Source organism: Camellia sinensis, chromosome 13 (genome assembly GCF_055761805.1).
Source record: "Camellia sinensis isolate YWXY chromosome 13, ASM5576180v1, whole genome shotgun sequence".
Classification (NCBI taxonomy): domain Eukaryota; kingdom Viridiplantae; phylum Streptophyta; class Magnoliopsida; order Ericales; family Theaceae; genus Camellia; species Camellia sinensis.
In genome coordinates this window covers 46260820-46288629 of record NC_138973.1, presented here as the reverse complement: position 1 = coordinate 46288629, position 27810 = coordinate 46260820, and the positions used below count along the sequence as shown (strand labels likewise).

General features: G+C 38.7%; 1 protein-coding gene and 1 long non-coding RNA gene across 2 annotated transcripts; one reads left to right on the top strand and one right to left on the bottom strand.

Annotated features, from left to right (window-relative positions):
- Positions 1-5220: 5220 nt before the first annotated feature.
- LOC114304351 (uncharacterized) lies at positions 5221-8198 on the top strand. The gene is made up of 2 exons (XR_003644026.2): positions 5221-5425; positions 7700-8198. It is a non-coding gene; the product is annotated as an uncharacterized LOC114304351 (long non-coding RNA).
- Positions 8199-8728: 530 nt separating this feature from the next.
- Positions 8729-11003, bottom strand: LOC114304350 (glycine cleavage system H protein, mitochondrial). Its single transcript, XM_028249506.2, has 4 exons — positions 10648-11003; positions 10167-10255; positions 9254-9424; positions 8729-9062 (listed from the first exon to the last, which is right to left on the bottom strand). The coding sequence occupies exons 1-4, from the start codon at positions 10760-10762 to the stop codon at positions 8937-8939; spliced, it is 501 nt and encodes a 166-aa protein (XP_028105307.2). The 5' UTR covers positions 10763-11003; the 3' UTR covers positions 8729-8936.
- Between the last annotated feature and the right edge of the window lie 16807 nt (positions 11004-27810).

Below are 27810 nucleotides of genomic sequence, written 5' to 3'. Positions count from 1 at the left end.
TGACCAAGGTGGCAATCGATAATAAAACAGATGAACCTAGACGTAGCAAGAGGGCGAGGATGTCTAAATCATTTGGTCTAGATTTTCTGACATACCTGTTAGAAAATGAGCCTCAAAACTTCAAGGAAGCAATGTCAAGTCTTGAAGCTCCATTGTGGAAAGAGGCTGCGAATAGTGAAATTGAATCAATTCTGCAAAATCATACTTGGGAACTGGTGAATCTTCCACCAGGGTGTAAACCTCTCGGATATAAGTGGATATTCAAGAAAAAAATAAAAGCAGATGGTTCAATAGATAAATGAAAGGTTAGGCTTGTTGTTAAGGGATACATGCAGAAGGAATGCCTTGATTATTTTGACATATATTCACTAGTGATAAGAATAACATCTATTCGCATGTTGATTGCGATTGTAGCTTTGAATAATCTGGAGATACATCAAATGGATGTTAAAATGGCCTTTTTAAATGGCGAGTTAGATGAAAAAATCTATATGGAACAATCGGAAGGGTTTCAAGTTCCCGGCCAAGAGAAAAAGGTTTGTAAACTTGTCAAATCCCTTTATGGATTAAAACAAGCTCCGAAACAATGGCATGAAAAATTTGATCACGCTATGCTTTCGGATGGTTTTAAGACAAACGAATGTGATAAATACATCTATATTAAAAGCACAGACAAAGGCTATGTCATAGTCTGTCTTTATGTAGATGACATGCTCATTATTGGAAGTAATAATAACATGATTAAATCCACAAAGAAAATGTTGAACAAAAAGTTTGACTGGAAAGATCTAGGAGTAACAGATGTAATTCTAGGAATAAAAATTACTAGAACATCTGAAGGATATGCTTTATCTAAGTCTCACTATGTTGAGAAAATTCTGGAGAAATTTGGAAAGCTTGACGACCGTCCTGCTAAAACACCTGTTGACATTAGGCTTCATTTGTCAAAAAATACAGGTGCAAGCATATCACAATTAGAGTACTCTCAGATAATCAGAAGTTGATGTACCTAATAAATTGCACTAGACCAGATATAACTTATGTTGTAAGCAAATTGAGTAGGTACACAAGTAATTCAGGGTCCGATCATTGGAAGGCAATAATTAGGGTACTTAGGTATCTAAGACATACCCGAAATTATGGCTTACATTATACCAAATATCCAGTAGTACTCGAGGGGTACAACTATGCAAATTGGATATCGGATACTAAAGACTCAAAATCTACTAGTGGATACGTCTTTACCCTAGGAGGTGCTGCAGTCTCTTGAAAATCCTCCAAGCAAACATGCATAGCAAGGTTGACAATAAAATATGAGTTTATTGCTTTAGATAAAATAGGAGAAGAAGCAGAATGGCTTTGTAATTTCTTGGAAGACATTCCAATGTGGCCTAAACCTGTGCCAGCTATATGCATTCACTGTGATAATGAAGCAGCAATAAGACGGGCACAGAATCATACGTATAACAATAAGTCTCGACACATTCGTTGAAGACATAATATCGTTAGGTATTTGCTCTTACATGGAATAATTTCCATAGAATATGTAAAGTCAAAGGAGAATATTGCGGATCCATTGACTAAAGGGCTAACCAAAGAGCAAGTATATCATTTATTGAGAAGAATGAGATTAAAGCCTATTACTTAAAAGTTGCCATAATGGAAACCCAACCTAATTGATTGGAGATCCCAAGATCTAGGTTCAAAGGGACAATCGAATTATGGATGACTTCACGTATCACTATGGAGGTTTACTCCTATCCATTTTTATGATAAAAAAAGTGATACCTGCAGCGTTAATAAGATAAGTTTTGCTTTTAATGATTCTTATAGCTTGGACATCCAAGTGGGTATAGCAGGATACTCTTAATAAGAAGTCACATATATGAGTGTGAACTAGGCCGGTGCTGTGAGAATTGAGAAGGCTAAATTCTCTAGAACACTCATGAATTACCAGGCGTTGTTCAGGGCTAAAATGAACACAACCGTAAGAACCAAACTGTGTCTGTGGATACACTATGTGTAGTCTATTGTCCTGGCTTACACAAACAGCTGAACAGTTCAAGGCATCGCGTCCACTGGTTAGCCAGTAAGTCCGATATGCTTTCACTAGAGGAGGTTCAAAGCCAAAAGCTACCTATCTCGATATGGTGTATCTTCTTAACGTACTCTTTCTTTGTCTGCATCTTGTTGCATATCCGTTATCGTGAGTTCCATTTATGTGGGGGATTGTTGGAAAATGGCTTTGATAAAATCTTATTTTTTGCTAATTTTGAGCATTAATAAAGGTGGGACCCAAGCGTTATTTTTAACGTTTTTCATTGGGTTCATGTTTAATGTTGCATAATGAATGAAATCGTGTATTTGGTTGCTCAAAACCATTTCAGGATGAATGAGAATTCAACCCGCATTTTCGGGTTTATAGAAATGGATTTAGATGAGTTTCCTACACATTTATGAAATATGTTTGTCCCACATTGGAAAGGCTTAAGGTTTTGAATGAGTTTATATACCTTGGCTTGGGATACTTGGGATGGACCCCAATGGGCACCCAAGTTTTTGGAATGATGAGGTTATGGGTAAAGTGGGCTAGACCCATTAGACCCAAAACAAAAACCATGCGCATACGACGCCGCAGCCTGTCGGTCAGTCAGGCTGGGTTAGGCCTGGGTATGGGTGCGAGGTTAAGTTGGGCTTATCCAGCCCAATATTTATTTTTTTGGGCCAAAAACCTTTGTAATTTATTTATTTATTTTAAATTTTGGTTTCAAAATTCAAAATAAATTGGTCTATATTTTTCCTTCACCCAAACAGATCCCTAACGAGTTCAAACCCACCTGAACAGGTTCAAAGGGTTCAGAACAGGTTCATACTTGTTAAAATTTAAACCAAACAGATTTTCTATCTGTTGAATCTGTTTGAACAGTTGTCTATCTGTTGGCATCTATTCAGAACAGCAATCATTCCTCTTATATATAGTATGCTTCTAGCAATTCATTTGCATCAGAAAAATCCCAAATTTTTCGCTTTCTTCTTCAATCCGTCCTCCTACGCTCTAGCATTTGTTTCTGCATTTATTTTTAGGAAAAGAAAGAGAAAGAGTTACAACATAATTTGGTTCGCCAGACTTGATTTTGTAGTGCTGCGAATTCAAGTGTTAGTCGTTGTATCCTGGGAAGTAGACGCCGATTAAAACTCAAAGCACCAGAGTGAGAGCAAAATTTACTTTAAGAAAATTATGTCCAACACAAATCTCGACTTTAATTTCTGTAAGCATTTAATTTGAAATTTAATTTATAAAATTATATTCTGAATTATTTTATTTTGTTGCTTATTTTATTTACACATTTGATTTACATACACACACCTCTATGGGAATAACAACTTTTACGTCAATTTTGATTTTTTTTTTTAAGAATTTCATAATCAACCTAGATCTTATTTGATAGATCTTGATGAGAGTATTCTAAAAATACTAATTTTATTAAAAATTGACATCTAGATCAAAATAATTTTAAAGTTTAAAATATTAAATTACTCACTAAAAATATTTTGATAATAATAATATGTGTACTTTTTAAGGAAAACTTTTGTGTTTGTTCTTAATTTAATAAAATTTTATTATAAAGGTGCTTTGATCAAGTTCCTCTCGATTTTATCGATTTTATTAGTTGATGTATAAAAGAAATTTGCATGAGATTTTAAAGAGTTTTGCAGGAGATTATAGAATTTTAAACTGAAAAATGAAAAAAAAAATGTATGAAAATTGTTCTATAAATTTTTCTTCCCCTAATTTTTACCACAAAAATATGTTATATTAGTTACTTATTATATGATGTCTAAAAAATTATACTATACAAAAATTTAAATATAATATTTGATCGATTCCATTTGTACCAATATTAAAAAAAATTAAAATAAAAACAAACTATATATTATGAAAAATAAACCAAAAGTTGAAATTTTGATCCGGTCCCATCAATTTTTGTTATATCCCAAAAATTAGCAAAACCTACCGACGCATTGTCCTAAAATCTCTACTATTGAGTTGTTTGGGAATGTATTAAATAAATGTATTTATTTGAGTCATATTATTTTTTGAGAGACTTATTTATAAAGTCTTTTTTCAGACATTTATAGTAGGTTAAGTCTTGTGTAATTTCTTATAGAGTCTCAAATCCTATTTAGATAGGAATGTATTCTATAAGATCCTACATAAACGTAACGTAATGTGTCATGTTACATTTCGCAAACTTAATGAGTTTTTATTTTTTTAAATTGAACGTGAAAATGTTGCTGGTTTATGTTGGTATCACGTTACGTTTCATATAAATCTGATCTATGGTAACATTCAATTTCCTATATAGGAAATTGAATGTTGCCATAGATTATAAGTGTCACGTTATGTTTATGTAAGTGTCACATTACGTTACGTTTATGTAAATATGATTTATGGTAAGATGCAATTTCCTATATAGGAAATTGTATATTACCATAGATCATAGGTGTCACGTTACGTATATGTGTCACGTTACGTTACGTTTATATAGATATGATTTATAGTAACATTCAATTTCTTATATATAGTTTTACTATTATTTATGATATTAACAATTAATATTGAGGGTAAATGTGTCAACAATCTTCCCACAGGACTTATGGGAACATAAGTTTTGTAATAGAAACATATGTAGCATAAGTCTCCCTAATAAGACTTATAAATAATTTTTCCTTATTTTTTTATATAATTTTTTATAAAAAGTCAAAAAATACATTAAGATCCATTTAGTAAGATGGTTGAGATTAAATTAGTCTATTAAAAGACAAAATAAATTAAAAAATCAATAAGATAAAATATTACATTTAAACCATAAGTATTTTACTTTTTTTCTCACAAAATTATAAAAAATCAAAAATTTATTCTAAACAAAAAAAATTTCACTAATTTAAAATAGTCTACAAATCAAACTAAAAAGAGTTATTCTCGAATCAATGCTAAATAATCAACCCCTAATTAGTTTAATAAAAACATAATAATAAAATAAAAGCCTAATTAAAGATGAAAAACCAAAAAGAAAGGATAAAATTTCAAAAACATCCTTGTGCGTAGTTGAGTTGTAAGGGTATTTTTTGAATTTTTATAAAAGAATGTTGAGAGAAATAGAGGGAGAAATTGTGGGGTGATGTGATTTAAAAAATAAATAAATAAATAAATAATACATTTTTCTAGGTTACCCAAACAAGAATAGTTATCCAAAATAGTGGTAAGAATGTAATTTCGTCATATTTGTTGAAGAATCTTCTTTCTTTGCCTCCTCCAGTCAAATATGTCCTGATTTTGCAACCCCATCCTAACCCAGCGCAGAATCTTCGACGGAAGAAGTATCGATCGAGAGAAAGACAACGAAAACGCCAGACCCAAAGGGTACCGTACGACTTCTCTCTCTCCCTCTTTCTGATTTCAATTGCTCTGTAATTTTCTGCTTTCGATCTGTAGCAGATTTGTGTAATAATCGTTATGTTGATCGGACAGTTTTGTTCAATTTAATCCCAAAAAAAGTTTTCATTTTTAAAACCATTAGTTGCAATTTCGATGCTCATTTACCTAAAGCGTGTCGATTGAGTTGAGAGACATAATTGGTGGGTTTTTGTGTGGTGGATTTGAGTACATACCATGTTTGGTAATTTGAAATGATTGAAAAGGAATTAAAAACCCGCAGTCTGTTTGGTTTGAGTGATTTGATGTGAGAAATCACAAAAAATAAAGAACAAATTTGTTTGTTTTTTATTTTTATTTTTAAAGTTTGGTAAGAAATTGAGACAAGGCGAAGTCTTTTTATTTATAGGTTTCATTTCTAGTCAAATCCACTCATTAAAAGTTCAAAACTTGTGAGATTTGATGACAAACAATTTTTTTTTTTTTTTTTTTTTAAATCATACTGAGATTTTCCATTATTAAAATACAAATGAAAGAAAAAGAAATTCCACCTTATTTTGCTTTGTTAGTGTGTGGGTGTATGGAGTTGTCAAATAATTTGTGAAGCTGTTGGATTGGCAGTAAAGTTGCTTAAATGATTAAATCTAATTGTTATGAATGGAATGCTAGAATTTCTAGGCAAAAGAAAGTGAATTGTACAAACTGGTAGCTTGGTGAACACACAGCAGTTGAGTTCTGTTCTACCAAATTACCAAAGTTCTAAAATTTTTAAAGAAAACCCGAAATAATGAAAAAATGTTTTGGATTAAGTGCACTACATGGCCATAAGATGCGTTGTGATTGCAGGATGTTAGTACACCCGTTGATGTAGGAAAGAATGTTAGGCTCATTAATGGGGACTAAACTGGATGTACTAACACCCTGCAAGGCTGCAATATAACCACAGCAAGATAGGAGAATTTGGATTGAGGTGGTTTGCCATTTACATTAGTTTAAATGGTTATCAGATGATTTAGGTTGAAGGCACCCTGTGGAAAACAACTTCTTAAAAATATCTCTGAGTTACAGTAGTTGAGATTGATGATGACTACTTTGTCAATGTCGTTGATTCGAAACTATGGTTTTAGAAATATTAAAATTGATGGTATGTTGGACATAATTAGGGTAAGGCTTAGTTTGAGTTGAACACTGTAAGCTTTAGTTTAGCATTGTATTTCAAGAGGTGGGTAACCCAAATTAGGAAGTTCTACTTTAGTTTAGCATTGTAAGCTTTAGCTTTACTACCAAGAACAAATTAGGAAGTTCTACTTTTGTGAAATTAACCCAAAAACGGCCAGAACATATGCTTATTGCTTGGTTAAGCTCTATTCATAGACTAAATTGGACAGTTGAAATGCAAAATTTAGGGTTATTTTATTTTGAATAAATTTCTTGCTAATTGGATCACTATTTAAAGTTTATTCGTGCAGGTGGTTAGCCTTGCTTTTTACAGCTGCCCCTAGCTCACACTATGGTGGAGGAAGTGACATGAAGATGTCTCTTCCCCTCCACCTCCTTTTAACATTTTTGGGATGCTGGTGTGATGATAGAAGTCACAGAATACAACTCAATTGACAATAGTGAATCCAACTCAGTGGTAAATTGGCCATGGTTGGTAACTGAGAAATATGTTTTTATTTGCAAGTTGAAGTTGAATGAAGTAAGTAGTTACTAGTTACTAGTGGATATAGATCCTTGTTTTATGTGAAGTTTTGGTCTTGTTTCGTGTACATTTTTTAATGCTCAAAGATTGATCTACAGGAGGGTTGTTTAATGGCTGATAGACACAATGTTATGTTTGTTATTTTTCTGCTACCTTTCAATTTGATTGCTCACCTTGGCCGTATTAGTATTACATGCTGCCCACAGTCGCTGCAATGCACTTTACTGCTTTTGTTTGAGTAGTAGCCTTATGAAGCATAATATTTCTCTATTGACCTCTGGTAGACAGATGAGTGATTATTAGATCGAGATGCCAAATTTAACACCTTTGTTGCTGATTTATTCATGATTCATTGGTTAATTTACACAGAGGCAAACTCCCATTCTTTTTTTTTTCATTTTTCTTTTTGCTGTTTTTAAATCATGAGACATGCTATAGTTTGATGGTTGTCCTCTTTTAGTTTCCTTTTCTTGATGAGGAAAAGAGAAAGCTTAAATGGCCAGTTCTTTCCTTTTGCTTTTTATCTCTTATGCTAATTATTCAGGCTGAATAAATTTTAGGTGAAGCACTTGCATTGTATGGACATCAAAACACTCAGCGAAGAGGCTGCTTTGGAGCTGGCCCGAGAGTTGCTTATAGCAATCTCTCTCTGTGTACCGGAAAAAGTACTGAATTTGGTTGCATCTGAAAATCTTAACAATGGCAATGGGGCTGTGGTAACTAATTCTGATGAAGATGAAGAGCTTAGGTCAAAACTGATCTCAATTGCCTATGCCCAACCTCCAGATGCCAGTGCATAACCAGTGAGAGACACATGAGAATTAGCTTGGACAATTATATTTGTCATGGCTGATTCCTGTTAATAAACTCCTTTGGTTGTAGTCTTGTAGAACCTGAAACCTGTATCACATGCATTTGAGCGACTTTCTCTGTGGTCTGTGTTTATGATGTTGTCAGCATAAAGAGAATAGTATAAATATATGTACCGTGGTATAAGCCTTACAAACACATGGAACCTTTTCTTGTGGAAATGGACAGGGCCTCTCTACATTTGCTTGATTCGGTGAGTTTGGTATGGTTCATGCTAAACAAGTAGTGTTTTGCTTGCTGGATTGTTTTTTTGAGTTAAAATCATGATGATTCATGTTCATAGATTCTCATCGTCTCGTGCTAATTTGGATGGAAATTGTTGTGTTGTGGTGTGGTTTTTGTCTACAAATTATAGGGAATTAAGTGGTTATTTCAAAATGACACGTAATATATGCGCGTGGTGATATGGCCTACTATATCACAATTTGAGTTACATTGTAATCCTTCATGTTCATAGATTCTCATTCTGTATGTTAATTTGGAAAGGTATTCAAATTTTGAATTTAAATTCAGTGTAATATGAGTTACTGAATCTAATTCCCTCATTGCAAAATTTGATTACTTTTTTAAGTATATATATTTTATTTTTTTGTAGCAATGTTGAAAAACTTAAAATTAACAATTGAGAACTTTATGTCATCTAAGAAATGGTGAAACAAATAAAAGAAACAACAAAAAGCAAATAAAGCAATGCAATTATAAAGGTAAATGAAAGAGGATTGAAAGGAAGATGGCTCTTAATTGCATGAAGAAGCATAAGAACAAGTGAAAGATAGGAAAGAAGATTACAAAAGTTAAATTAATGTATGTAATAGTACCTGAAAACCACTATATTGTGACCTTTTTAACTTAAAACAGCTCAGAGGCAGTTAGTTCAACTTTCAAGAGGAAAATGCAACAAGGTGTTCATGTTCAAAATGCTGCTTACTAATGTGCATCTTCTTCTTCACAGAACTTGGTGTATTCTTTTGGACCCATAAGGGATTCTAATTCCGATGGTTTGCTTGGCTTCAGCTTTATCATCCATCCTTCTTCATATGGGCTTGAATTGATCTTCATTACAAAAAATGTGATCAAGTTAGTTTGGAACCAAAGAAAATAATGCTCTACTTTTTGGGATGCTGAGAAAGTGGAGAAGGAAATATAAAATGAAGTGTGTAATCTAGGAGGATATTGTTCGAAGTGTCCAAACAGAGGATATATAGGAAGAAGTAAATTGGGGGAATTGAGTTATGGAATTTTACCAAACCAGGTGATTCAGTGAGCTTTTTGTTAACCTCAACAATGTCCCCTGAAATTGGGGAATTGACATCACTTGTGGCTTTTACACTTTCTACAGCTCCAAAGCTGCTGCCCTGTGTGACGGAGCCACCAGGCTCAGGCACCTCCACAAACACCACTTCTCCAAGATGGTCCTGCAAAAAAGTGCAACATATCAAACTTCAAAGTTGCATCAAGCAATTGAGAAGTTAAAAGAAGCAATTTGAAAACACACATTCAAATTGAATGTTGGGAAGGTTCTTCTTTTAGAGAGCATGGAAACAAGAAAGAAGAATTCATATGGAAATTTTAAGACATGTTGGAGACATTATTATCTTTAAAGTGTTAATTGCTCCCACTATGAAGTAGTTGGATTTGAATATCAACACACCTTCAAAATGCAAAGAATGTCCTTCATTTAAATGATATCTTTTAAATTAATAATTTATTTAATTTCTCGAGCTTGCTAATTGTTCAAATAATGTTCTATGTATCTACTATCTATTAGGTCCCTCAATCTTTTATCCTTAAATCTTTATGTCTCTCTGTTTCAATGTATTCTCAATCATTGGATCATGTCTCGAGATTCTTACATGATATAATAATTAGGAGTGCATTGAGACAAATGAGAGAAGAAATTTGAGAACAAAAGATCTGGACCATCTACCTGAGACAAATAATGTGACAATGGGTAGTTTACAACAAGAATAATTGGTACTAGTGATTGTTATTAAAGGGCTTTGCTTATAAAGCAACACAACACAACTCAATTGGCTCAGTATTGTTGTAATGAACAGAATGACAGCCACCATTGTAGCAGTTTTACATCTACTGTAAGATGTCCCACCAAAAAATAAATAAATAAATAAATAAAATAACAGTAATAATAACAGCAACCTGAGCATGATGAGTGATACCAATTGTAGCCACAGAACCCTCAACCTTCACCCATTCATGGGAAGATGCATATTTCAACCCATCCAAAACTGCAAATACAAAAATAAAAATAAAGAAAAAATAAAACAATTCCCATGTTACTTCTCTTCTCTCTAAAAACTAAAATAAATAAAGGACTGTAAGTGGAGAGAAAAAAGGCAGGAGAGAGATGAGCTCTGGAACCACTAAGTTTGGGCATGGAATCCTCTGTTTCAAAATTCTCTGTGTTTTATTGCAAAACATTCATAGTAATAGGATTGTGCCTTGAGATTCCAGTATTTTGGAATTCACAAATAATTTAATAACTGTAATTAATATGACATAAAAAATTGTGTCATCTGAGCCCATACTGCGCTGCAAGCTTGAAAAGGAGAGAGAGAGAGAGAGAGAGAGAGAGAGAGAGAGAGAGCATTGAAATGAAATGAAATGATAAGGAGAGTACCAGTAGAGAAGCATCTAGAGAGAGAAAAGGCAGGGAGAGGAGAGAGAGGAGCTTTGGAAGCAGAAGAGAGTCTAAGTGCATTAGCAGTTGAAGAAGCCCACATTCTCAGTGCCATAGCAAGAAAAAGGAGGATGTCCTTATTCACTCTTTGTGGTGGTCGCTCAAACCAAAGAGGCAAATATCATCTCAAAAGAGAAAAAAGGAGGGTTCCCTTTTTTTAATTCCTGGTTTTATCTTCCTAGAGGATGAATGGTGGATAATGAAAGCCTCATCCTAGGACCCCATTTCAAAATTCAAACTCCCCAACAAGTTTTTTCCAAAATTGAATATTATGTATTTCTTTTCCCTTTCTTATTATTTTATGTGAACCACACTCTGCCAATTGATAGGTGTTTATCACAGTATTATCAAATAAGTCTTTAGGTGCGACTTCTTATGAATTGAAAGTTGATGATTGGAAAGCAAAAATTAAAACTTTGAAAAAGATTACTTTAAGCTTCCAAAATAAATATTATAAGCTGAAAATTAAATTGCACAAAAAAAATATTATAAACAGTTTGTACAAGTTGCACCAAACAATTCTAATACATAGCACATTATTGAAATTACTTTAAAAATGACAAAAGATAAGAGAGTGGGGGTCGGTGGTGTCCCGTTCTCTCATTCCATGCTGAGACGAGAAAAATTGAGGGGTTCGCAAGATCACAAGTAATATTAAAGTAAATTTTTATTTTTAAATAGGACGGTACTAATAAATGCAAGATGGTATAACATATAAAACATAACAATTAGTGAGTTACGAGAGTTAAAAAAAATTAAATCAAATTTTAAAGTTGGAAATGAGTGATATTGAATATTTTGGTATTTTAATTTTATTGGGCATGTTTGGTAACGTTTACGTTTTCAGTTTATATTTACAAAATTTTATAAATTGGTTTTTGTTTATTTTTAAAAAAACATAAACTACAAACGAGTTTGGTAATTGACAAAATATTTAAAAAAAATTAAAAATATAAAAAAAAGTGAGAAATGGCAATGGTGGCAAGTGGCGGGGGAAGACGGTGGTGGAAAGTGGTGACAGTGAGTGGTGGGTAGCTGGTGGCGGGTGAGTGGGTGACAGTGGCGGGTGGTGGGTGGTAGCGAGTGGGTGGTGGTGGTGGTGGTGGTGGTGGTGGCAGGTAAATGGCGGATAGTGGGTGGTAGCGGGTAGGTGACGGGTGGTGGTGGTGCGTGGGTGGGTGACGGTGGCGGGTGGTCGGTGGTAGCAAGTGAGTGGTGGTGGTGGCGGGCGATGGATGGTAGTGGCAGGTGAGTGGCGGGTGGTGGTAGGTGGTGGTGGGTGGGTGATGGGTGACGGTGGCGGGTGGGTGGGTGACGGTGGCGGGTGGTGGGTGGTAGCGAGTAAGTGGTGGTGGTGGTGGTGGTGGCAGCGGGTGGTGGATGATGATGGCAGGTGGGTGGCGGATAGCAGATGGTGACGGGTGGTAGCAAGTAGGTAGCAGGTAGGTGGCGGGTGGTGGGTGGGTAGGTGACGATGGTGGGTGGTAGGTGGTGGTGGTGGTAGGTGGTAGGTAATGGGTGGTGGTGGCGGGTGATCGTGGTGGTGGTGGGTGGTTGGTGGTGGTAGGTGGTGGATGGTGGTTGCAGGTGGATGGTGAGTGGTGGCGGTGGTGGTGGTGGCGGCGAGGGGTGGGTGGTGGTGGCAAGTAGGTGGTGGGTGGTGGCGGGTGGTGAGTGGTGGTGATAGGTGTAGGTGGTAGGTGGTGGTGGTGGTGGTGGTGGTGGTGGTGGTGGTGGTGGTGGTGGTGGTGGTGGTGGTGGGAGTGAGTGGTTAGCGGTGGTGGCGGAAGACAATAGTGGAAAATGGTGGCGGGTGGTGGCTAGTATTGGGTGGTAAAAAAAAAAATTGAAAACTCAAACTGGAAACACATTTTATGTGTTTTCATTTTTTGGCCAAATTTATAAACTGAGACCACTGATTTATAAATAAAAAATTTTACCAAACAAGTTTTTATTTGTGTTTTTAAATTTTTGTAAATATAAATAGAAAATTGAAAACGTAAGTATTACTAAACGGCACCATTATATTTAAAAAATAATTGTATAAAACTATATTAGTGGCCGAAAATAAACAACCCAAGGCGATGTTTTGGGACCAATTTTTGAGAAGCCCGAATTCAGAGGCATGAAGCCCGATGTATATTGGGCCACGTGAATTGCCTTTCAGCGGATCCAACTCTAGCAAATCCCACAGGCTCTGGCCCAAACAAAGAAGCCATTTCACAAGCTCATCTCATCTGCATTTTGAAGTTCTCAACCGGGCGAGTAATACTAGGTATTATAAAAGAAATATTATGAAAAATTTCATAAAGGTTCTTCACTCTTAGATTATACATAATAAAATATCACACACTAATCAAATGATAGAAAATCTTCATGAAGCATTTCATAATATTTCTTTCATAATACCTAATATTATTTATGTTGCGCTTCAAGAATTGTTATGTTGGTTGGAAGAGAGAATAGGAGTGAATTGGTCATGAGAATTAGGGAATGAGAAATATGACTATTTATTTTTATCATCTTATCTTATTTTATTTTATTGTTTAATGTGTTCATCAGTATTATATTAGATGTATATACATGAGTGGTGGCGCCTATTATACCAATGTTGTGTTGACAAATAAGATGAAAAACATAATATGGTATAAATAAATAAAGTGATAGTGTAGCATTATTGTTATGAAAGAAATAGGGTACATTTTTTTTAAGGATAATACTATGGTCTCAGGGTGAATATGTAAAAAGTGTATCAAATGTGTAAAAAGTATACAAAAATATGTAAAATGCTTTAGGGTATTGTGGGGACATATTTTTTGAATACCAACACGTGGCATGGCGACGCCGACGTGTCAGCCGAGGTGCCACGTGCCCTGGTAGTTAAGCCGAGGTAATCTCGGAGAAGCCGAGGTCATCTCCTAAGATGTCGGAATCCGAAGATAAGGGACAAGAGTCCTAAGGCAAAGAAGGGACTTAGTTAAGATAAGGATAAAAGCTCTTAGGGAGTTTATCTCTATCTCTTAAAGAGTCCAGAGTAAGCACTAAGATTGGAGTTCATAGAAGTCGTACTTCTAGTTGGACTTGGATTGAGTATATTATAAAAGAGAGGCACCCCCGTGGGTCTAAGGTATGTAATTCATACTTTGAGTATTCAGTTTAATACTTGATTATCCTTGAGAATCATACTGACTTGATCGTCGGAGTGCCCCCGGGTGGAAGAACCACCGCCGGAGCTTTTCTTTTCTGTTACAGGTTGCTGGAGCCATCTATTCTGCCGGTGCTTAGCTGCTGATCACTAAACGGGCAGTGTGGTCAGATTTTTACCCAAACAATTTGGCGCCGTCTGTGGGAACGAAGGAAGAATAGATGGCCAGTAACGGACAACAAGGAAACGCTGGGGACGATGCTCCTTCTGGAAGCAGCAGACCGATTAACCTTGACACCGAAGGAGACAATCGCAATACAGAAGCCCGTGACCAGGGTCACAGGGAGAACGACGATATCCAGGAAGGTGACACAACAAAAAGATCAAACCAAGGAAAATACTACAATGAAGACAACCTCCAGGTATGGAGGGACAGGTGCCTACGCAGAGACGAGGAAGTAAAGGAATTAGCAAACAAATTGGCGGACCTCCAGTCGGTCGTCAACTTCATGATGCAGAACAATGTTATGCAACCACCATACCCGCTGCAAGATACGCCAATGCCAGCAACCAACACCCAGAAGGGTGGAGGAAAAACAATCCCCGAGGTCCCTCAACATACCAGGAGCGGAAGGCATTCTCACCGGCCTTCCAGGGAAGTCGGACGAGAAAGGCCGAGGCAAGAAGAGTCCCGAAGGACGCAACACATGAAGAATCCAGACCCCAAAGAACATCGACATGTTCAGGGGCAAGTACTCCACTTTGACACAACCCATGAAGAGAGACCCAAACGGACCCACCTCGAGGCCGAGAGCAGTATACCAAAAAGACTAAAATCAAAAGACAGCCGAGCTCCAGGGAGGAGCAAAGAAGACTTAAGGGACTACCTCAAGAGGAGGCAGCAAAATGCAGAGGCCGAGGTAAACTCCCCAGTAAAACCGAAGACAGCCTTCTCGGTAGAACTGGACAAATTCGAACCACCCAAGAGGTTCAGTATGCCGAGGTTCCAAATCTATGATGGTAAGTCAGATCCAAACTTTCATGTTGGGCTATACCTAAATTCAATGGCACTATATAGCGGGAACGAACCATTGCTCTGCAAGGTATTCCCCTCATCCTTTGGGGAAATTGCATCTGATTGGTTCCACAAGTTACCGAAAGGAAGTATAAAGACATGGGAAGGCCTGGCCGAGATGTTTGTGGCCAGGTTCGTGACCAACAAGCTGCAACCCCTGAGGGTTGATGCTTTGATGGCTCTAAGAATAACCAAGGAAGAAGGCCTTAGGGCCTATGCGAAGAGATACTACGAGGTGTTCAACCGAATACCTGAATGCAACCAGGAAGTAGCAGTCGTGTCTTTCAAGAACGGCCTGAAAGATGACTGCCCACTACGGAAGTCTTTGGCAAAAACACTGCCAAAGAGCATGGAAGAACTCATGGCACGAATTGAGAAATACGCCAGGGCCGAGGAAGATACGTCGGGAAACAAAGAGGTGAAGCAAGAAAAGGGAAACGGCTCGCCAAAGCGAGGCCGAGTCAACAATGGACCCACCAGACAAGAAATAGAATTAAGAAATAAACAGGCGGTAACCACGGTATTCCGGATCCCAATCCATAAAATCTTGGATCGGATTCGGAATCAACCATACTTCAGGGCTCCGGAAAGAGCACCAGGGGAATTCATGGGAAAAAACATCGGCAGACGTTGTGCCTACCACAATGAAGGAGGGCATCCAACTCAAGGTTGCAGGGCCTTAAAAGCACACTTGGAGGACCTAGTAAGGCAAGGCCTTCTGAGGGACCTGGTCGATGAGGCCAGAACAAGGGAAGAACAGGCAAGGTTGCCTCAAGCACCAGCAGCACCCCCTCCCCCAGCACAGCGACCACAGGCAGGAGAACCAAGGGTGGTCAATGTGATCCACTCAAGGGTCAACGAAAACGAGGTCAGAGGAGAAACCCAGAGGGTAAGACATTTACAGCATATCCACCAAGTTGGGGACAAGAGACATCGGCCAGAAGAATGCCAAGGGCCAATGATAGCCTTTACCGAAGCCGACCTAGAACTGGTCCAACATCCGCATAATGATGCCTTGGTAGTATCCCTCCAGGTTGGGGAATGCCAAGTAAAACGCATCCTAATAGACCAAGGCAGCTCCTGTGACATCATGTACGTCAGATGTTACAGAGAGCTAGGCCTTCACCCCGATGACCTAGAGCAATCCAGCGGCCCGATGGTCGGCTTTAATGGAACGCCAACATGGCCACTGGGTGCAACAAGCTTAGAGGTACAAGCCGGCACTAAGAAGATCAGGACAGAATTCCTGGTCATTGACACACCCTCACCATACAACATCATCCTTGGAAGACCGTGGTTGCATGCAATGGGGGCAGTTCCCTCGACGTTGCATCAACTACTCCGGTTCCCAACGGAGCATGGGATTGAAGAAGTCAGAGGGGATCAACTACAAGCCAAAAATTGCTCCATGGCAGCAATAAAGTCCACCTGTAGTATACAGGAGCCAAAGAAAGCAGAAGTTGAAGATGGAGACATGGAAGTCCTGGAAGACGTCGGGAAAGAACCGACCGAGAAAAGCGAAGAAGCACTAAAGAAAATCTTCGTCCAGGAGGGCGACGAAGAACGATTTTTTCTTCTCGGCTCCGGCCTAGCCAAAGAAGAAGAAAAAGAACTAGAAGATTTTTTAAGGGCAAACATAGAGGCATTTGCCTGGACACCCTATGAAATGCCTGGCATTGACCCCGAGGTCACTTGCCACAGTTTGAATGTCGACAGATCGGCAAAACCAGTGATTCAACGAGCCAGAAGGCCGACGTTATTACACGTCGAAGCAGTGGAGGAAGAGGTAGACAAACTCCTTGAAGCCAGGGCAATCCGAGAAGTCCAGTACCCAACGTGGCTGTCCAACACAGTAGTAGTAAAAAAGAAAAATGGCAAGTGGAGGGTTTGTGTGGATTTTACCAGCCTCAACAAAGCTTGCCCCAAGGACAGTTTCCCTCTGCCCAAAATCGACCAACTGGTTGACGCCACTTCGGGACACGAAAGGATGAGTTTTTTAGACGCATACAGAGGGTACCACCAGATTGCTATGTACCCTCCAGATGAGGAGAAGACCGCGTTCATCACCCCGAAAGGCCTGTACTGTTATAAGGTAATGCCTTTTGGGCTGAAAAACGCAGGAGCAACCTATCAGAGGTTAGTAACAAAGATGTTTAAACATCTGATCGGCAAAACAGTAGAAGTTTACATTGATGACATGGTCGTAAAGACCAAGGAGTCAAAAGGTCATCTTGCCGACCTAAAAGAGGTCTTTGACATACTCAAAAGATATCGGCTCCGACTCAACGCCGCAAAGTGTGCCTTCGGAGTTGGGTCAGGTAAATTCCTAGGCTATCTGGTAACAAGAAAGGGCATAGAGGCCAGCCCAGACCAAATCAAAGCCATCCTGGAGCTACAGAGCCCAACATCGGCAAAGCAAGTCCAAATGCTCACTGGAAGGGCCGCAGCCCTGAACCGATTCATCAGCAGAAGCTCGGACAAGTGCAGACCCTTCTTTAACCTGGTAAAAAAAGCCACAGACTTCCTGTGGACCGAAGAATGTGAAGCAGCCTTAGCCGATCTGAAAAAGTACCTGACCACAACCCCGGTCCTTTCTAACCCTGTTCCAGGAGAAGAATTATTTTTGTACTTAGCAGTCTCTGAACACGCAGTCAGTGCAGTGCTAATCCGCGAGGAAAAAGGGGAGCAGAAAGCTGTCTATTATGTAAGCAAGACTTTGGCTAACGCAGAAACAAGGTACCTACCACTGGAAAAATTAATGCTAGCCTTGGTAATGGCCTCAAAGAAACTAAGCCATTACTTCCAGGCACACAAGATTGTGGTTCTAACAGAGCACCCATTGAAGTCCTTATTACATCAAGGAGACTTAACAGGAAGGATAGCAAAATGGGCAGTAACACTGGGACAGTTTGACCTAGAATTCAGGCCAAGAACAGCAATAAAGGGCCAAGTTTTGGCCGACTTCGTCGCAGAACTCACACCTGAAGCCATCGCACCTCAGGCTCCGTCGAGCCGAGATGAGCATCACCCCGACAAACAAAAAGAAACCCAGTCAAAGACAAAACAGCAAGAGAAAGAAAGGCTCAGACCATGCAGCATCTACATCGGCGATTCGTTCAGACTATATGTCGATGGAAGTTCAAACCGCCAGGGAGCAGGAGCAGGAGTACTGCTGATATCTCCAGATGGAGAGATTGTAGAACAATCCATCCGACTGGGGTTCAAAGCCTCCAATAACGAAACAGAATATGAGGCATTAATTGCAGGACTAAAGCTAGCAGCAGCAGCAGAGGCAGACGAGGTAATTGTTTTTTGTGATTCGCAATTAATTGTTAACCAGTCAACAGGAGAATTTGCAGCCAGAGACGAAAGAATGTCGGCATATGCAAAGGAAGTCGTCCGACTGGCGGCCCTATTTCAGAACTGCAGATTACTCCAAGTCAGCCGAGATGACAACACCCACGCCGACGCATTAGCCAACCTGGCCAGTTCAATTCAAACTGGAAAAACAAGGACAATTATGATCAACTACATGTCGGCCCCGAGTATAGATAAACAGAGCACCGAACAAGAAACAATGTGCGTGGGCCTTGGACCAAGCTGGATGGATGCAATCATTGCGTTCCTAAAAGAGGGGAAGCTGCCAGAAGACCACAAAGAAGCACATAAAATTAGGCTGAAATCCGCCAGATTCAGCCTAACAGCGGAAGGCCATCTTTACAGGAGGTCCTTCACTGGACCACTTTTAAGGTGCGTACACCCTTTGCAGGTTGAAGATTTTCTTTATGAGATCCATGAAGGAATTTGTGGAAGCCATGCCGGGGGCAGATCGTTAGCCCATAGGGCCATTACCCAGGGGTATTGGTGGCCCTACATGCAAAAGGATGCCGAAGCCTATGTAAAGAGATGTGAGCAATGTCAAAGGTTTGCACCTTTGATACATCAGCCAGCTGCCGACCTAAACCCAGTATCCAGCCCCTGGCCGTTTGCCCAATGGGGCATGGATCTGGTGGGACAACTTCCCCAGGCAACTGGGCAAAGAAAATATTTACTGGTAGCAACGGACTACTTCACAAAATGGATAGAGGCAGAACCTCTTGCCAAAATCCGAGATGTGGATGTCAAGAATTTTATTTGGCGAAACATAATCACCAGATTTGGGATTCCAAGAGCAATAGTTGCCGACAACGGAACACAGTTCGACAGCAAACTTATCAAAAACTTCTGTGCGAAATTCAAGATCAAAAACTATTTCTCAACTCCAAGTTTTCCTCAAAGTAATGGGCAAGCAGAGGCGTCCAACAAAGTAATCCTGGATGGGATAAAGAAGAGGCTCCAAGCAGCAAAGGGAAAGTGGGTGGACGAGCTGCCCAACGTACTTTGGGCATATCGGACCACGCCGAGAAGATCAACGGGAGAATCCTCTTTTGCCATGGCCTATGGCACAGAAGCAGTCATCCCATTGGAGATCGGCATCCCAGGGATCAGAACCCAGGGAGTAGAGAATGGCACCAATGACATACTCTTAGCCCGAGACCTGGATCTACTGGAAGAACGAAGAGAGAAGGCTGCAATTCAGCTTGCAGTATACCAGCAACAGCTTGCCAGAGCTTACAACAAGAAGGTTAATCCAAGGGATTTTCAAGTTGGCGACTTAGTCCTAAGAAAAGTCGTCGGAAACAAGAAGGATCCCAGGGAAGGCAAGCTTGGCCCGAACTGGGAAGGACCCTACAGAGTTACTTCAGTATTGGGCAATGGAGCATATCGGCTTGAAGACAATGAGGGCAAAGCACTACCCAGACCTTGGAATACTTGTAACTTGAAATTCTTCTATCATTAGATAAACATCATTGTTTGGCCGATATTATCAATAAAGTCTTTTCAGAATTCTCTCAACACGTATGATTAATGGTTATTGAAGACATATCAAACTCAGGCAAACTAAGCCGATGTTATTCCTTGATCCACTTGTTGAAATTTGTAGCAATTTACAAGTTGGAATCAAGCTGATTCCTTATCTTCACTTGTTGAAATTTGTAGCAATTTACAAGTTGAAGTTAAGCCGATATTATTCCTTGATCCACTTGTTGAAATTTGTAGCAATTTACAAGTTGGAATCAAGCTGATTCCTTATCTTCACTTGTTGAAATTTGTAGCAATTTACAAGTTGAAGTTAAGCCGATATTATTCCTTGATCCACTTGTTGAAATTTGTAGCAATTTACAAGTTGGAATCAAGCTGATTCCTTATCTTCACTTGTTGAAATTTGTAGCAATTTACAAGTTGAAGTTAAGCCGATATAATTCCTTGATCCACTTGTTGAAATTTGTAGCAATTTACAAGTTGGAATCAAGCTGATTCCTTATCTTCACTTGTTGAAATTTGTAGCAATTTACAAGTTGAAGTTAAGCCGATGTTATTCCTTGATCCACTTGTTGAAATTTGTAGCAATTTACAAGTTGGAATCAAGCTGATTCCTTATCTTCACTTGTTGAAATTTGTAGCAATTTACAAGTTGAAGTTAAGCCGATATAATTCCTTGATCCACTTGTTGAAATTTGTAGCAATTTACAAGTTGGAATCAAGCTGATTCCTTATCTTCACTTGTTGAAATTTGTAGCAATTTACAAGTTGAAGTTAAGCCGATGTTATTCCTTGATCCACTTGTTGAAATTTGTAGCAATTTACAAGTTGGAATCAAGCTGATTCCCTACCTTCACTTGTTGAAATTTGTAGCAATTTACAAGTCGAAGATAGGCCGAGGTTATTGCGTAAGTTCTCATAGCAATATGTGGGTTGTCTGAACCCTAGAGAAGATGCTTAACACTTGTTGAAAGTTGTAGCCATTTACAAGGTTATGTTAAGCCGACGTATGATCACCCGCTGAGGTATACAGAAAATTAACGGGTCGATGCAAAGGTTAAGTATATTATTTAAACACTTGTTGAAATTTGTAGCAATTTACAAGTAGGTTAGAACGAAATCATTGTTTAAATACTTATTGAAAACTTAAAAAAAGCCAAAAGTATACATTGAGTAGTATATGTTTAGTTCTTGACAGAATTTATACAAGGTTTGCAGGTCAGTATCTCGCCGAAGTAAAAGCCTTGCAGTTATACCCAGGGTATGTAGCCCCGAGAAGATTGCACAAAGAAAGCATGCAAAAATTTCTAAGTATAGAACTATGCAGAAGCAAGCAACAGAACATCACAAGATCAAAAATATCCATTGCAAGAACAGTTGCAATTACATACTGAAAAAGGCACATCGGCCATAAGAAGGAATGTACATTGTTCAGAAATTAAAAGAAAAAACAAAGTCCAAAATCCAGAAAAAAAAGAAGGGAAAATCAAGACTCTTGAACATCAGCAGCAGCAGAAACTGGAACCTCGGATGATTCAGCTGGAATATCCTCGGCCACCTTCTCCGCTCGTATTTCGGCATCTATCTCTGCTAAAGTTGTGTCAAGACTTCTGTCAATCAGAAGAAGGTCAGATGATGGACACCCCTGAACAGGTTCCCTGGGCACTTCCTCAGCCTCATCACCCACTTCATCTTGAGTTAAGTCTAAAATTTGCTCAGCTGGAAAGGACTTGGCCTCAGTAGCGCCCTTGGGTTTTCTCACCAAGGCTTCACCTTCATCTTTCTCTTCGTCTTCACCCTCAGCTTCTACCTCGGTCTCTGATTCATCCTCAGCTTGACTTGGAGGAAGAAATGGTAGAAGATTAGCATCAACTTGGCGCAATGGCGAGTCAGCAGGGAGATCAAGCTTCTTTATCAGAGACATCCAACCAAGGGAAAATCCCCTGTTGCATGCCTGCCTGACTTGAAGTTTGTATTCTTCTGCAACGTCGGCCATGCCTTGAGCATAGGCCTTTTCATCGGCCTCCTTGACTTCGGCCTCCTTGGTGGCCAGAGCTTGTTGAAGTTCTTTTTGCGCTTGGACCTTCTGAGCCTCGGCCTCCCTTTTCTCGGCTTCAGCTACTTTTTTAACGGCCTCAGCAGCTTCGGCCTTCTCAAGAGCTAAGGTTTGGTTCTTCGTCGCAGCCTCGGCTTGATCCTCTAGTTTCTTCATTTTTACTTCAAGAGCCCTTAATTCTCTCTTCATTGAGGTCGCTTCCCTCTTCATATCAACCAATCTTTGACGATTCTCAAAGGATTGCATTGAAAATGAGTGGGCATGTTGGATAGCCTGAATGCAAACAGAAGTATCAGAAAATTTTCTCAGAAAGAAAAAGAAGGAAGAAACATAAATACAAATAGAAATACTTACTTGAGCAGAGTGTTGGAGCATCAGAGCGTAATTTTCATACTCACTGAACTTGGCATTTCGCTCCAAGTCATTCGGTAGAAGAAGAGCGGTGCTAAGGGCGACAGCAACGTTGATATCATCAGCACTTTCACTAGCCATGATAGGCCTGTCCTCCAGAGAAAGATCAGGGGCCCATGGGACGTCAGGCTTCTTTGAAGCCGAGGTCGTCGCAGACGATGACCTTGGCCTCTTTGTTTGTGTAGATCCTGAGGGTTGGCCCTCAGCAGACCTTTTGGTTGAAGTAGAGGTTGATTTTTTGCTTTCAGCTAGCCTCGAAATCGGCAGAGCATCCTCAGCCTCGGCGTCTGTAGCCTTGGCCTTAGGCTGAGCCTTTTTTACTCTCTTTTGTTTGGGAGGGAGCGTTGATTGCGCCGGTGCGGCTTCGGCATCAGTTGGAATATCGGCGAGAAGGTCTTGGACGACAGGCCTCGGACGAACCATCTCGGCAGTCTTTACTAGCCTTCGTCGGCGTTTACGTTCAGGAATTGGTATTAAGAAGGGGGCCGAAGTTGATGGAAGATCGGCTGGGTCAGATGTGGACTCTTGATCTGTCCGAGATGTAGAAGCAGTTAAGGTTGTGGCTGTTGGTGGAGAGAGACTCTTCTTCCTTTTTCGAGGGATGTCGGGTAAAATGGATTTGTGTGTGGGGACAAAGTTTAATAATACTGGGGCTTTTCGTTTAAGGATTGGAAGACCAAGAAGTGTTCTCAGATCTGGTCCTGGGAAGAAGGATTGACGAAAATTTTTCGGTGGTTGATGAAGATCTGCAAAGAATCAGACGTCAGAAACAACAAAAGTATTTAAGTGTTGAATAAAAACAACTAAGTGTTGACTCAGGGCTCTTACTCTTGCCCTCTGTAAGTGTTCGAGGAAGAGGGTAAAGGTGGACATCTTCATCTGGGCCAAATTCCCAATTTCCAGAGGCAATAAGATAGTCATCTCCAGCCCCCTTGTTGGAGTCTGGAAGGTCGGCTATAATCTTGTACTGAGTGGATCTCGGCTTAAGGTAATATACAAAACCCCTATCCTTCAGATCAAGAGGGCACATGGTATAACAATATTGAAGGTCGGCGAGGGTGATTCTGAGGTTTTCCTGCCTAGCTAAGGCTATAATACCATTAATTATCCTATAGGAATTGATAGTAAGTTGCATGGGGTTTAGCTTATAGAAATAGAGAACTTGACGAAAAAGGGGATCGAGTGGAAGCCGAAGTCCACATTCGATAAAAGCAACTACTGGAAAAGGCATTGTATGGTCTGTAGGCACGATAGTGTCATTATCCCCAGCCAGCTTAAGATGAACGTCGGCTGGGATAGAGAATTCTTGCCTAAAGTATTCAAGACTTGTTGGGGTATTTACCCTGTGCCTCCACATACCCATTGTGTCGACCTAAATTAAGAGGAATATGTTTCAGAAGACGGGCGTTTTTCAGGTTTCCCTAAAGATTAAGGGTTCTACAGACAAATCCCAAATCTACGAACTATTAAGATAAAGATCGGGGGCACAGATCTGGGGCAGATACAAAAAAGAGAAAACAAAAACGAGGTTTCAGATTCAAGAACAGAGGTATAATTTTCAGAAACAATAGAGGTACAGGAAAAAATCAAGAACAGCGGCAGAGAGAATGATGGAAAAACATAGAGGTTCAAAATATAGCCACAAAATTCAAGATACAAATAGATCCCAGACCTCGAGTAAGATCAGCAATGGCAACAGACTGACAATAGCGCATAAAGAAAATAAAAGAAATTAAAGGAAGGGGTCTTACCAGGAGAAGTGAAGCCAAGGCAATACTCGTTGAATCCAGAAACCAGTTGCGACAGCAAAAAAGGCTTTGCAAGAAATACGGGACTAAGAACAGTTCCAGAGAAGAAATTGAAGCAATGGCAGATTTGAAGAGGAAGAACGAGCTTTCGGAAGAAAAAGAGTAAAGAAGATGAAAAGAAAAAGTGAAGAAAAGATAGAGGCAAAAGAAGTTTTGTCAAAAATTTGAAACGGCGGCAAAAATAGGGCAATTATTGCGCCTAGGGTAACGCACGCGTCAGACGGCGCAGACGAACGAACAGACAGCTTCCAGGCGCGTCACTGACACGCTCAAACAAAGACGAAACACGTGGGAGAAACAGTTAGACATGAATGACAGCTCATGTGCATAGGGGAGTACGACCGAAGCCTCGTTCTCCGAAGAGAACACGTCGGCTGAAAGAAGATAACCTTGGCAAAGCAGTCTTCTTGAACCATTATTCAGAAAGGAAGTAAAAAAAAAAAAAAAAATCGGAATAGGTTCCATCACCTCAGAATGCCGAGGTAATAGAACCTAGGGGGCAGTTGTGGGGACATATTTTTTGAATACCAACACGTGGCATGGCGACGCCGACGTGTCAGCCGAGGTGCCACGTGCCCTGGTAGTTAAGCCGAGGTAATCTCGGAGAAGCCGAGGTAATCTCGGAGAAGCCGAGGTCATCTCCTAAGATGTCGGAATCCGAAGATAAGGGACAAGAGTCCTAAGGCAAAGAAGGGACTTAGTTAAGATAAGGATAAAAGCTCTTAGGGAGTTTATCTCTATCTCTTAAAGAGTCCAGAGTAAGCACTAAGATTGGAGTTCATAGAAGTCGTACTTCTAGTTGGACTTGGATTGAGTATATTATAAAAGAGAGGCACCCCCGTGGGTCTAAGGTATGTAATTCATACTTTGAGTATTCAGTTTAATACTTGATTATCCTTGAGAATCATACTGACTTGATCGTCGGAGTGCCCCCGGGTGGAAGAACCACCGCCGGAGCTTTTCTTTTCTGTTACAGGTTGCTGGAGCCATCTATTCTGCCGGTGCTTAGCTGCTGATCACTAAACGGGCAGTGTGGTCAGATTTTTACCCAAACAGGTATATAACTTTTTATTATTTTCTTCCTCTTATTGGAAAAATTATCAGTTGCTCTTGGAGCAACCCTCTACCCTATTAATTAATAGATCTTATATTGTCTCTTAAAACACTCACATAAAATTGCCTCAATAATACTATCTAACTTCTTAATTGAAAATTTTATTAAGTTGTCATTAGTATGACTTTATTTTTAATAGGTAAAAATTTAAAGAGAGAGTAAAGGGTTGCCGTAGAGGTCATGCCATGGGTTATATTTTTCTTAGGCAAGAATCAAACCTCTCAGATTACGAATTTGATGTATCAAAACAAAAAAAGTCCTGCGAACAACCGTCTAGTGAGCGTTGAAGAGTCAAATAATATCAAAAAAGTTAAAATTCTAATACACTTTTCACAAATTTTCATACACTTTCATATATCAATATTTTTATTTTTTTTTAACACATTTTTAGCATTCTCTAAATAAAAATTATACAACTCTAACGCTGCGAAGCATTGTGCAACAAATAACAGCTAGTTTTCATATTCTGAATTTGTAGCTATACCTACAAGCAAAAAGATAAAGAAAAAAGAAAAAAAAAACTTTCCTAGTGTCCAAACAGGAGCCATATAACAAAAATGGAAAGGTGTGAAAGTAATGACAAAACTATAAAAATTAGAAGCAAGGTCTCTCTCTACCAGTCAATTTGTTGTTGTTGTAGTTAGCATTTGGAAGAGGGCAGAGGGTAACCATGGTGCCAGGTGTATGTGTGTGTCCCTCCCAAAGATGAGGGGAAGAAAATGATTGTTCAGATTAATAGGAAGTTTCGAACAAATTTTTGATCTGTGATTGTGAATGTCCAAATGTGTTGTGTTTTTCAGGGTGTGGACACATTGGACTCCATTCAGACCATGCTACTATCCCAAGTCATGGTCTACCTGTCTTCATCACCACATCATGATGATATATAGATCTTAGGTCAAATGGGTTGGTTTCTGATGCAAGCAATGTTTAAAATAAAAAATAAACCACCACGGGGCATCCTAGTTGGTAAGGGAGTATGCTCCTCTCCTTACTGATCAGGGTTCGAATCCCCTACTACTCAAGTGGAAGTCTAATGGTTTAGATAGATCGGCTAGCTTCCCCCAGTTTGGCTTATAAGAGTGGATCTTAAGGATCCTGTCTTGGGAGTGTTCTGGGTATAAAAAAAATAAAAAAATAAAGAAACTCCAAAGAAGTTTCATTTATTTTGTCAATTTATTTTGTTTGTAGTAAAAAATTAATTAATTTTGAGTCAATTTTTTTTTCATTTCTAGGTCCATCTAAATTAAAGGATCTTAAAAATATTAAAAATAAAATGTTGAAAAAACCCACTAAAAAGGGAAATAAGTATAATTTATGTGGAAAACGCGTTATGGATTGGGCTTCAAAAAGATCTCCACATAAAGATGGGTTTAATTAATTGGGCCTGTTGGGTGTCATCTTCGTTTCAGGCAAATACTAACCCTTGTTCTTAGGTGTTGTTTGTTTAGGGAGATTAGAGGATAGGACAGGACTTAATGTCCATTTCATGTAATAGTCCGGTTCAAAAATGTAAGCTAGACTAATAGTCTAACTGAACTATCAACCCTTTATTTGGGAGATTATTGTGTTCCATGGGGGGGGGGGGGTAACTCCTCCGGATTTAAGGGTAAAATGACATTTTTGATCTTTTGGATTATTGTACTTAGTAAAACAAAATAAAATTTAAAAGTCTCAATTAAAAATAAAATAAAATTTATTTAATTAATTATTATTGATGTTCTATTTATTTAATTTTTTAAAAGTTCTAGCCAAAAAAATATATATATATATATATATAATTTATAACTCAGATCTAGTATTCTTATTACTTAGTAAATAATTCAAAAGGATAAAATAGTCTTTTGAATATTTATGCTTCTTTATAGCATCCCAAACAAACACATGATTCAATAGAATAGTTTTTTTTTTTTTTTTCTGATATCGAATCTCATAACTAAACAAAAATGTGATATATATCATTTTCATCCAAATAGTCCAGGACTATGTATCCCAGGATTAACAGCCTGATGGATTATAATTTCCGCTTATCCAGTCCGTCTAAACAAACATAACCTTAAGATATTGTTTAATACTGAGATTTATGTACAAAAAAAAATTAAAATAGCGAAAATGTTTAAAAAAAGGTTTAAAAACTGGTGAAAAGTGTATTATGTTTTAAATTTTTTTCCTTGTACTCTAAGGCACTTGTTAGTAAACTATTTTCACAATTATGTATTAATTTCAAAAAGTCAAATTTACATTACCAAATAATCCAAGTCCAATAAAGTGATTTTTTATAAGACTATTATATTCTCAACTTTTGATAATTATATTTTCAATTTTTATAAAATTAAATCCTAATCATTTAAAAAATCACTCTAAAGAATCTAGAATCATAACTCAGACCTTGATTTTTAGTAGAAAAAAACAAAAAAAAAAAAAACACAAAAGAATAAACTGAAGACGTCTAATTTACTTTTCAAAATTCAAATAGGGAAAATGAAAGAACAAAGAAGAGGACTTTTGAAACCAAACAAATGTCTCACTCTTTGTGTAGTAGGTCAATTGGGGGGTGGGGTCATACTACAAATTCAAACAAAGCCACAGTGAGAGAGTGATTAAGATATATGATATGAGTTAGGTTACAGA

Bases quoted from the DNA above. Each gene is read 5' to 3' on its own strand.
- LOC114304350 (XM_028249506.2), bottom strand. From the start codon at position 10,762: ATGGCACTGAGAATGTGGGCTTCTTCAACTGCTAATGCACTTAGACTC. The intron at 9,425-10,166 runs GTTGCTGTTATT...ACTTTTTTGCAG, and splicing joins GTATCACTCATCATGCTCAG to GACCATCTTGGAGAAGTGGT. The intron at 9,063-9,253 runs GTAAAATTCCAT...TTTGTAATGAAG, and splicing joins TCACTGAATCACCTGGTTTG to ATCAATTCAAGCCCATATGA.